The sequence below is a fragment of the Gobio gobio genome (genome assembly GCF_949357685.1).
Source record: "Gobio gobio genome assembly, chromosome: 14".
NCBI classification, from domain to species: domain Eukaryota; kingdom Metazoa; phylum Chordata; class Actinopteri; order Cypriniformes; family Gobionidae; genus Gobio; species Gobio gobio.
The window spans coordinates 8,294,814-8,306,854 of NC_137107.1; the positions used below are offsets into that span (position 1 = coordinate 8,294,814).

The following is a 12,041-nucleotide window of genomic DNA, read 5'->3' on the forward strand; positions in this document are numbered from 1 at the left end:
CTTAAGCCTCGTCTGTCAAACCAGGGGTGTGTCCTTTATTATATTTGGAATTTAAACCTGATTCATTCATAACGTTGTGGATGTGTTTTTTTATTTTTTTACTGAATATCAATATTTTCAAAGGAGGAGGAGAGGAGGCGTGAAGATTTAATCAAATTAGCTTCTTGGTTTATTGCAAGCAACCACACTCAGCCCCATCTATCTGTCCATCCATCATCACATCCATCCATCTGTCCATTCATCCATCCATCATCACATCCATCCATCTGTCCATTCATCCATCTGTCCATTCATTCATCTGTCCATTCATCCATCTATCATCCCATCCATCCATCCCTTCATCCGTCTGTCCGTCCATTCATTCATCTATCATCCATCCATCTGTCCATTCATCCATCCATCCATCCATCTATCATCCCATCCATCCATCATCACATCCATCCATCTGTCCATTCATCCATCCATCCATCTATCATCCCATCCATTCATCATCACATCCATCCATCTGTCCATTCATCCATCCATCCATCTATCATCCCATCCATTCATCATCACATCCATCCATCTGTCCATTCATCCATCCATCCATCTATCATCCCATCCATTCATCCGTCTGTCCGTCCATTCATCCATCTATCATTCCATCCATTCATCCATCTATCCATCCATCCATCTATCCGTCTGTCCATTCATCCATCTATCATCCCATCCATTCATCCGTCTGTCCGTCCATTCATCCATCTATCATTCCATCCATTCATCCATCTATCCATCCATCCATCTATCCGTCTGTCCATTCATCCATCTATCATCCCATCCATCCCTACATCCGTCTGTCCGTCCATTCATCCATCTATCATCCCATCCCTTCATCCGTTTGTCCGTCCATTCATCCATCTATCATCCCATCCATCTATCCATCCATCCATCTCTCCGTCTGTCCATTCATCCATCTATCATCCCATCCATCCCTTCATCCGTCTGTCCGTCCATTCATCCATCTATCATCCCATCCCTTCATCCGTCTGTCCGTCCATTCATCCATCTATCATCTCATCCATTCATCCATCTGTCCGTCCATCCATCTATCATCCATCCATCTGTCCATTCATCCATCCATCATCCCTTCATCCGTCTGTTCGTCCATTCATCCATCTATCATCCACCCATCTGTCCGTCCATTCATCCATCTATCATCCTATCCATCCATCCATCTGTCCATTCATCCATCTATCATCCCATCCATCCATCCATCATCCCATCCATCCATGTATCATCCTATCCATCCATCCATCCATTCATCCATCTATCATCCCTTCATCCATTTGTCCGTCCATCCATCCATCCATCATCCCATCCATCTGTCCGTCCATTCATCCATTTACAATCCATCCATCTGTCCGTCCATTCATCCATTTACAATCCATCCATCTATCTATTCATCCATCCATCATCCATTAATCCATCTATCATCCCATTCACATGTCTGTCCATCCATTCATCGGTCATCCCCTCTATCCATCTGTCATCCATCCATCTATCCGTCTGTCCATTCATTCATCTATCATCCCATCCATCTATATATCTATCATCCGTCCGTCTCTCCATCCATCTTTTAGTTGTTAATCACCATTTACACCTATAAACCTTAGTTACACTATGTGAGTAGATTTATGTGATAAAAATCAAACACACTACCAATCAAAAGTTTGGAATCATTACAATTAATATTATTTTTATTGTACTATAAAATTTCACATTATTTGTTTTCTATGTGAATGGATAGTAAAGAGTAATTAATTCCTGTGATAAAAGCTGAATTATCAGTATCATTACTCCAGTCTTCAGTCACATGATGTTTATCTTTTATTTATAATTTATCTTGTTGGCAATCACTTAAAAAGCTAACTTTATCTATCCATCCATCCATCCATCCATCCATTCATCCTTTTAGGAAAGGGCTCCTTTGCCAGTTCAGCATCTTTCCTGCCTTCCCTTCTGAACTGTATTTCTTTCTCTTTTGTCAATAAACAGGAAATAAATCAACAAGACGCCTCAAAAAGACAACCATATAAACGGAAGACAGAAAAAGTGTGCTGTTGATAATAGTGTTACCATGGGATTGCTTATAATAATAATAATAAACATGTTGACTATTTAAATTGTTTATTTGATTTACATAATGTAAAAAAAAAAAAAAAAAAAGTTAAAAGACAAAACTTGAAATACTATCAACAAAACATCACAAAAAAGGTCACCCAAGTCATCCTGCCATTGTTCCTGCTTCAAGAAACCAAATTCAACAGTCGTGTTTCATACTTTCAGCGTTTACCCTCTTCGCTCGGTTATCCTTCATAGCATTTTTTTTTTCTTTCTAGCAAATACCCCTCGGCTATAGAACACCTTCCATTCTCCTTTCCTAACTCAGGCACTTGCGTTTGTCGCACGTTTAAAGATGGACTGCTTTTATGGAGGCATTTTATAGCAACCAGGAGCTAATGAGCAAAGGCAGCGTATGATTCCTGGTGCTCCCAGTATTGTCAAGTCAGACTGGGCACCTATTTAACACTGCTTTAGTTTTCTGATAAACAAACGAATGGAAAACAAAACACAATATTTTAGTAACATAAAAAAAAAACACATTTCCAAATGTAGTGTTAACAATAAACATGTCTATCAAATGTATGCTTGAAACCAGTCAAGCATGAATGTTAAAACATTTGACAATGATCGTAAAATATCGAAGCACCTTCGTCAATGGTATGAAAATACTTTGTTTGGGCAATACTGACATATAAAATAATGACAATATCATGGCTGCTCTGAGGTAATCCATTATTCACCAATGTGGACGATTGGTACTGCAAAAAGCAGTCGCTTTTTATATCAATGTTTGCTATAGCATTGACATGACAGAAATCAAATGGAAATGAAATAAGAATAGAAATGGGTGCCAGCGTTCTGTAAACCTCAAGGCCACGTGTTTATGCACCTTCCCTTTACTCGTCAATTGCAGAGTTCTCCGCAAAGTCCATACAAAATGCAGCTTGAAACCAAACAATTGACAATTAAAGTAGATAAACGAGTTTTATAGTGTTAGAACCCGAAAGCAGACCAATTTGTACTTGGCTGTGAACTTAAAGATTCAAAATGGAAATTCTTCCGTGCAAGCGCCAACTTGCTAATTGTAAGGTATGTGTAATATAGAATCGTACTCTAATCTAGACTCTAATCTGCTGAGACATCAAATTTTACTTATTTGCATATACTACGCAAAAAGCACAGAACGCTTTGCTTGTTATACCGAGGCACAATATCATGGAGGCTGTGAAAAGTCATTTATATATTGCTAGTCACTTAAACCTTTAGCGATACATATAAGGTTTGATTAACATAAGAATGGGCATATACCAGACAGCAACAGTTTCGGCCCACCATGTTGCTGTCTGGGATGAAAGCACACATGGTTTTCCCTAAAAGGGAGAGTTGCAAGCAGACTAATTATTATGGCCTGTTCGAACTTGCAAAGGATGGAATGTATTTTTTTTTTTTTAAAAAGGTACCCATAAATAAAAGATGTTAATTAAATAAGTTTTCTTTAGGCAGCTACGCATGTCAAGAGTACCTAAGGTTTCTTGGTCAGGTAATTGGAAGGGATCCAGCCCTCCATCACTGGCCCATCACTCACATTTTTACAAAACCACCAGCCGCTACCACTTTTCTCCAGCACTTCGAAGACGGCGCCCTCTTTAAAGCCAGGTGTCTGCTCGTCTCCTTCAAAGTCTGCCACGGCTAAGAACAGCTCCTCTTTGGCTGGCTCCTTGATAAGCGGTGGGAGTTTGTCTCTTGGCGGCCCTGGTTTTTCCGTCTTGATGAAGGGCTTGGGTGGCACGGGTAGTTTGGGCTTGGGTTCCTCCTTCTCCTTTTCTTTGGGGACCGGCAAAGGGAAGGCTTTTGTTTTGGGTGGCGGGGGTCTGCTCTGAGGAGGGGGGGCTGGCTTGGCTTCCTGCGGGTCTTTTTGCGGAGCTTTGGTGTCTGTAGGACTGGCTGGTTCAGGACACTTCTTTGGTGGTGGAGGTCTTCTAGGTGCCACAGACGGTCTCTGGGGAGGCTCTTTTGTCGGCGGTTTAGTCGTTTCTGATGGGTTGTGGCCATTTTGTTGCTTAGGGGGGCATTTTGGCTCTCCGTTTGTTCCACTGTTATTCGGGGGGTTACTGGATGAGAGATCATTCTGTTGGTTGGGATCACTTGAGTTGCCACTGAACTCTGGAGGCTTAGACGGACGAAGTTTACTCCGAAGGTTTGTGATGTCCAGTTCATTCTTAGCTACTGGCTCTGGTTTCACTGCAGGGGCGGGCTTTGGTCTGACCACTGGTTTCGGCTTCAGGAATGGGGCCGGGTTGGCCGAATCCGGCTTCTCTTCGTGCAAATCTGGTTTGGGTTTGGGATTGGGAGGCTGCTTGGCCACATGCTTTAAGTTAAACTTTTTCACCTCCTTGGCTGAGATATTGTGGCCACACTCCAAGCCCATTTCATTGCGGAGATAGAGTTGCTTGTTCTTCTCCTCCTTCTTTATCTCTGGGGGTTTGTCGGGTTTGAGAGGAGCTGTTTTTGGCGTCACGAGTGGGATTATGACCCCTGGGGCCGGTGGTTTGGGTGGGAGAGGTTTCGAAATGTCTGCTTTGGGTTTGTCCTCCAATTCCAGGCTCTTGTTGATGGATTCTCTCCTTGGTGGTAAAGCTGGCTTCTCTTCAGCCGTAGGTGAGGATGGAGGTGGGGGCAAGGGCCCAGAAAAATGGGAGCTGCCCTTGCCCACGTTGGGCTTCCATTCTCTCAGCTTGGAACGGGTGGGAAATTCAGAGTTGGATGAAGGTTCGTCTGGCAGGGGTTTGGACCAACTATGTTCAGAGTTGGTATTATTGCTCGAGGTATCATCCAACTTCAGCTGATCCATCTCACCAGGAAGGGGAGCTAAAAAGTTAGGCCTAGAGGCATTGCTAGTCTTCTTGTATTTATCAATGAATGTGACAGGAGCCCAGCCTTCTTTATCATCGATCTGAATGTACCACCAGCCACTGGAGTTCTTCTCAATGACCTGGGAATACAAGATGTATACAGTAAATGTAGAGATGCATTTGGAATAGCTGGATATATTCGAGTAATATGTTGTCTCCTGTTAAACTCACTTCGACTTTCACTCCCGCCTGGAAGCTAATGCCATCTGGAATGGTTGTCTGAAAGTCAGCGATGGTGTAATATTCCTCCTCTACTTGTGGTGGCACTGGAGGTTTAGGCAGGCTCACTCCTCTTGGCTGGAATTAGAGACAGGCCAAGAGTTGGCATGTCAAAATCTTGTGAAATATTTGAGATGCAATTGTAAAAGAAGTATCACCCTTACTATTGAAAGATCTCGGCGTGGTGGAGGTCTCTGTCGAGCTCCTGCTTCTGCAAAGGAAAAGAGGGCAGAGTTAGAGAGCCAACAATATTTTCAAGCCAGTCTCTCTCGCTTTCAGCTGCCCTTGTTAGGGGTCGCCACAGCGGATCTTCCGCATATTTATTTGGCTTATGTTTTACGCCAGATATCCTTCCAGATGTAACTCAGCACTGAGCGTGCACTACAATCTCCAGCAAGGAAATGGAGCTAATCAGGCCATTGTAATTTTGAAGGACTCAACTAGGGATCCATCAATATTTTTTACTTCATCTTAGTGCCTTGATCACCCTTTTGGGAAGTATTGGTACAACTCAGCTCGGCTCGGTTTGCTGTTCCACTGCAGTTTAGTACCGCTTCAAAGTGGGTGGGAATATAGACTGATCGTTATAGTTGCGCCACCACCTCGTCTACTGACCACGATACAGCCATTTCATTTTTCAAGTTGCGTGCGACAGTCGTTTAAAGCTAGTTGTTTAAAAAAGCTGTGTGAACAAATGATAGTGCAGTGGCTTTTGCTGACTATGTAAATCTAGCGGGTTTGGTGTCTTGTGTCGCACATCCAGTGACACTGGTAGTGACGATTCTCTCTGACCAATCAGTGATCTGTACACCGCCAAAAACCCACCAAAAGTGAGCCGTACCATGCAGTGGAACAGCGCCAAATACTGACTGTACATTAGACTGTACACAGGTTGACAAATAAGCAGTAAAACATTGATTTTTTTTGTAAAACACCACTTTTGAAGAAAAAAAATGCACATTATGTACAAGTGTGAAGTCTGATGTTTGAGAAAATATAAGGGGTCATTAACTTTGTCAATTCTTTCACTGTTTTTTGAACATTTTTACTGAAATGTGTCCTATGGTGTGACATAGAAAGAATTAAGTATATAGGGGTGTCGCACCAAAGGACAACAGAAACTAACACTTTTATAGTGGTTCCAAAAAAGTTTAATGTTTGAACAATTCTGAGACAAAATCTTACCATGTGCACGTCATGGGCTTCACAGTAACATGGCCTTGAATGGGTCCTTCAACTAATTAAAATTGCCCGATTTAAAATCAGGTTATGGTGTCACACCAGCGGACATGGTTTTCAGTGACAAAAGTTCCTACGCTTTTAGAAATACAGTCAAACCAAATTTCTCACATTATCACAGTTTATTCGCTATAGTTTAGAAAATGGTAATAAAATATGACAAGAACTTAGAGTTAAGCTGTGTCAGAACAAATTCATCTTGGTAATGTCAGATAACTTTGATAGAAAGGTATGTAATGGATTACTATCAACCAATCAGCTGTTGAATTTAAGTACACAATTAGATAATACCAATTCAGGTCAACCAAGCAGCAATGCTTCATTTTGTTCAGTCTGAGGTGTAAAAGGTCACATTAGCAATTCAAGAAAAACACTTCAGCAAAACATGCTCAGGTCAAATTTTACAGGTAGTCTGTATGAAGAATGTTTGGGTATAATGTCACAGTTTACTTTATTTTGCTCTCCTCACTTACATAAATTAACTATAGTATCCTGCACCCACTTAAAAAAAATTATATCTGGAGTCTGGAGATTTAATTTTTGATTTGACAGTATATGGATGAACAAAATGATTGTCATTTACTAAAATAGACACTTGTAAAATGATGCCTGAGGTATTTATTAACATTTGTATGCTTTTCTTTTTAATTTATAAAAGTTATTGAACCATGCTTGAGACAGTCACACCATAGGACAATTTTGAGATTTGGCTCAAAAATGTAAACAATCTAAAGACAAAGCAGTTTTTAGACGAAGAAATGTTTACCCATTTACTGCATTTTAAATTATGACAATACTATTTATAATAATTTTTATGTCACGTCAACAACCCACTCTATCTGAGAAATACTTGATTTTTTGGGATTGGAATCAAACAAACTGCTACTTACTGCGCTTGCTGTCTGAAAAGGGTGAAAAGCGGTCGCGCTGATTCTCCTTGTTTTCCTTATTCTGCTGTTTGCAAGCCACTTCCAGGTCATTAGCGCTGGCATGAACAGGGGCGCCAGCAGCCATCTTCTGACTGAGAATGTCAGCCTTCTTCAGATAGGACGCCGGGGCCCAGCCCTCTTTTCCTTGGTATCTATGGGGTGAGAGGGACAATGCTCTGTCCAAGAAAACCCTTAAGTATCTTTGTCCTTTTTCTGAGGACATTTGCATTTGTTTTTACCTGATCTTCCACCAGCCTTCCAAGTTTTTCTGAATGACCTCTACGGTCATGCCTCTCTCCAAATCAATTTCATCTTGATCACGTGCAGAGTATGGATATATTGCGGTGTACTTTTCCTCTGAGGAAACGAAAGGAATATTTCAACTTTTTTAGTTAAACATGCTGTTCATGAAAAATATTCAACCACTACAGCCAATTTACCACTTGAGTTTTCTATGTTTTGCACAAAATCAACACAAATAACATTAATATTCCACTAAAGCTTGACAACCCGAAATTATCCAAATAGTGTGTTTTATTAATAGATGCGCAAGTTTTTATCTTGCTTAAAGTTTGCTAGTTTGATATTTCCTTATCTAATGCAATGCCATTCATACATATTTTAAAAAAAGATTAATTGAGCTTACAATGCTTTCATTGTTTTGCTAAAATAGTTGAATGGAAAACGTGAAGTGGTAAATTTGATACAGTGGTAAAAGTTTCACTTTTCACACTTGTATTTATATTTGACAATAAATGAATGCTTGTAATCTGCATGTGCTCTTTCTGTTTTGAGCTTTGCATTGAGCAGCAGATGAAGGAGGGTGGGGGAGGATCTGATCAGAGACTCAAGACTATTGACAGCAACAGCACATTTGCACATGCTACCAACAAAATCACAATCTAAACATAACACACGACTCCACCAGGTTTAAATGCTTCATACATTCAGTTCTATGCCAGATACAAACTAGGTGACACCATCTCTTCTGCTCTTTGCTAGTGTGATTAATTTGTTTAAATTGTGATTGTGTACTTTTTTTCATGACAAGTCGTGCATCAACCAACACCATCTAATTTGCAGGAGTCAAATCATGTGCTTTGGTATTTTGTAAACAAGATATAACTCAAGTAATAAAGTAAAAAGAAAGTATTGCACAAATATTACTAATAATAATGACACTTCCCAGATTCATGCTTCGTTCAGTACATGACATACAGTGCAGTGCATGCAACGGTGCATGCAGAAGTCACTCATGCGGGGGGGGGTGGGTGAGACCATCACAACAGAGTGATAAAGTGGTATGCTTTCCACCTTGGCCAAAGCCTGTGCTGAACAGATCCCCTAAAGTACGCCGGCGACCAACGTGCCTCGGCAGAGACCAGAATCTCCGGCACACTCCAGCAGAGAGCAAGCAGACACATGTGAAAACCTTCAGGTCACGTCTCTTAATGTTGGGCTACCAAATATCCAATATTTGAACTAGAACTAAAAACTGCACTTCAATTTGAAAAGTTGAGAATAACTATCCTTCTCATCTCTCTTTATGAATAACATCTGAGTAAGACTTCCTTTCTGTAACTCCCTTAAATGGTAAAGTGTGTAATTTTTGCATCACTAAACAGAATTGCACAAATAAGCCTGTGATTACTAACACTGTGATGTTAAAGTGTTGTAAGGGGTTGCCAGGGCGTTAAAATGTGTTGCTAGGGTGTTCTTGCTAGGGTGGTTGCTTAATTGTCCAATTCAGTGCTCGAAGTGTGGCAGTACTCAATGGTACCGCTACTTCTCGCCTTTAAAACGGATCAATTGTCTGCAGTGGTGGAATGTAACGAAGTACAAATATTTTGTTACTTTACTTAAGTACATTTTTCATGTATCTGTACTTTACTTAAGGAGAATAAATAGTGCATACTTTTACTTTGGTACATTTTGCAGCAATTATTATACTTTCTACTCTACTACATTTCGACAACGTTCCGTTACATTTTCCGATCAGTTTCAGGGCTCGACCTTAACATTAACATTGTCCTTTTGTAATGAACTGACAGTAAGGTTGCGCTGTTGATGCTCGCGCAGCCTCATGAGGAGATATGGAAACAAATCAGCGCCGCTCACAAAGAGAAACTAAGTCACATACTGCAAAATTGATTCAAAATGTGGAACATATAATACAGTTAAAAACATCAAACGACCAAGAGTGCTGTTTTCCTGAATACCATCACGACTGAAAATGTGTCACTGATTTCATATGACACTGACAGTTCCATAAACAATTAACAAAAAGTCACGTACATTTTAGATGCAATATATTGACTGTTTTTGTTCTATTTCAGCAGCGAAAATAGTTCCAAATAACACACAGCAGAACCATAACACATCTCACAGCAACAGAGCGTTACTGAATGATTCAGTGTTTGAATGAATCGGTTGAATCAAAGATTCAATGACCTGTTCATAAACGACTGCCATTCTTGAACGAATCAGCTGTTTGAACAAATCGACTCAATGATTCACTCATTAATACCTGCCGCCACTTACTGGCAGTTTAGTTTCATGTTATAACATTCTTTCCAACATTTCTTATTTGTATTGAAAAAAATATTTAAAACAATCTCATAACATTATTTAATGCAGTTGTAATTTTTCAGAGTAAATTATTTAATTTGATTGGTAACAGCCCTATATTGTCTTATTCTAATTTAATGTATTGATAAAATGTAAGAATATAAAAGGAAAGCTGAAGCATAGCCTATATTTAATAAGATTAGGAGGGGAAATGCCCTTTATAAAAGGTAAAAATATCATAAATATGCAGATGTAAATACGTCAAAGCTGTTCACTGAACACTATAGTGCATATTGCTTCAGAATACAGCCTACATTAACCCAAAACTATCTTAGTTAAAATGCCACAGCCCACTCTTTTTTTTTTTTTTTTTTTTATTAGAATATAGACATTAAGATAATAAATTGTTATGCAAGTACTTTTAATATTTAAAGTACATTTAAAATCAGGTACTTTTTACTTAAGTAGGGTTGTCATTGTGGTATTTCTACTTTTACTAAAGTAAATATATCTCTGGGTATTTGTACTTTTACTTAAGTACTGAGATTCAGTACTTCCTCCACCACTGATTGTCTGTGCAATATGACTGTGACTGAAGCCCAATTGTTTAATTAAGTGGCGCACAAATCACTGTAGGTGCGTTCACAAGCGCGCTCCAAAAGTGTTATGATTAGCAAGAGCCGTTCCTATGCGATGCTGATGATAAAATGTGCGTCCCTTTGAATTATATTGAGAATATAGTAAAACACTACGGAGAAAGTCCAACATGAGCTAAAACAGCCACTAAAATGACTGATGAAAAGAGGGGAAAACATCATCCTGCAAGCTTTTTAAACTCCTGATGACCACATTTACTAGAGTTTATCACGTTCTATTGAATTTATTGTGGTAAATTTTGACTAGTTGTAGCATTTATAATAGATAATCAGTTAAGAGAATAGATTTTTCGCTAAAGATGTAGATTACACCTGTGGCATATTGTAGCTATAGTTTCTAACTGTGTTGCTATTTTGCATAACATATAATAAAATAAAAAAAGAAAGAAAAAGTTAACATTGGCCTGCATGGTAATGCGGAGCCATCAATGGTCTTGCTTTGTAAATAAACCCTTGTTGTAACAAATGCTGGTTCAACAATTACAAGAACTATATGCTAGTTTTAAGGCCGAGTACAAGTTAGAAAGAGCTTTAAAATATGGACCTTCTTAAATTATTGACTAAACGATCCCCCATAACCACGCCCCTAACAAAGCCCCGCCCCCTCTGGTGAGTACCTGCTTAAAGCACTGGTCCAATTGAAAACATCCTACCTCCAAATCTTTACAGCTCAGCAAGATTCACCATACACCACACTTAAAGGGATATTTCATCCAAAAACATTGTCATCACTTACCCTCATGTTGTTCCAAACCTGTATGAGTTTCTTTCTTTTGCTGAACACAAAAGACGATATTTTAAAGAAGGTTGGTATTCAAACAGTTGATGGCACCCATTGAAAACAAATACTATGAAAGTCAATGGATGCCGTCAACTGTTTGAATACCAACCTTCTTTAAAATATTGTCTTTTGTGTTCAGCAGAAGAAACCCATATAGGTTTGGAACAACATGAGGGTGAGTAAATGATGACAAAATATAGATTTTTTGATGAAATATCCCTTTTCGACTTTTGAAGAAGACAACTGGTTTGCTAACTTTATATTGTTTGGGAAGGGAAACATTTGACATACTCTGGTCTTATACACTCAACACTTGCTCATCAAGAGTCATCAGAAGTCTGATCTCTTAAGCCCAAGGTGTACAGTGTTTGTACATGTACACAGTGTGCGATGAGATTGAAAAACAACAAACTACTGGAGTTGGCGTCAACAATAGAAGAGTTCACAGCTCTAGTTTAAATGGGTACAAATGGGTCTAGTGTGCATGTGTTGAGCATCTGTGTTTGTGCACACTATCTAATGGTGTATACTTTAAAAAATGCTATGTGTCCAGCTATATGCATACGCTAAGCATTCACGTCAAAACTTAAGTATACTTTGGCGTTTTGAAATGTAAAAGCACATCCCCTCGACA

The 12,041-nt window shown here is 39.4% G+C and overlaps 1 protein-coding gene across 2 annotated transcripts in view; it reads right to left on the reverse strand.

Moving 5' to 3' along the window:
- Positions 1-2,151: 2,151 nt before the first annotated feature.
- Positions 2,152-12,041, reverse strand: part of sh3pxd2b (SH3 and PX domains 2B) — an 84,672-nt gene continuing 74,782 nt past the window's right edge. For both annotated transcript variants that reach the window (XM_079834023.1, XM_079834022.1), the window contains 5 exons: positions 7,642-7,759; positions 7,364-7,554; positions 5,399-5,445; positions 5,187-5,312; positions 2,152-5,095 (listed from right to left, as the gene is read on the reverse strand). In XM_079834023.1, the coding sequence (XP_079690149.1) occupies positions 3,626-5,095; positions 5,187-5,312; positions 5,399-5,445; positions 7,364-7,554; positions 7,642-7,759 (1,952 nt within the window). In that variant the 3' untranslated portion in view covers positions 2,152-3,625. The remainder of the gene's footprint in view (positions 5,096-5,186; positions 5,313-5,398; positions 5,446-7,363; positions 7,555-7,641; positions 7,760-12,041) is intronic.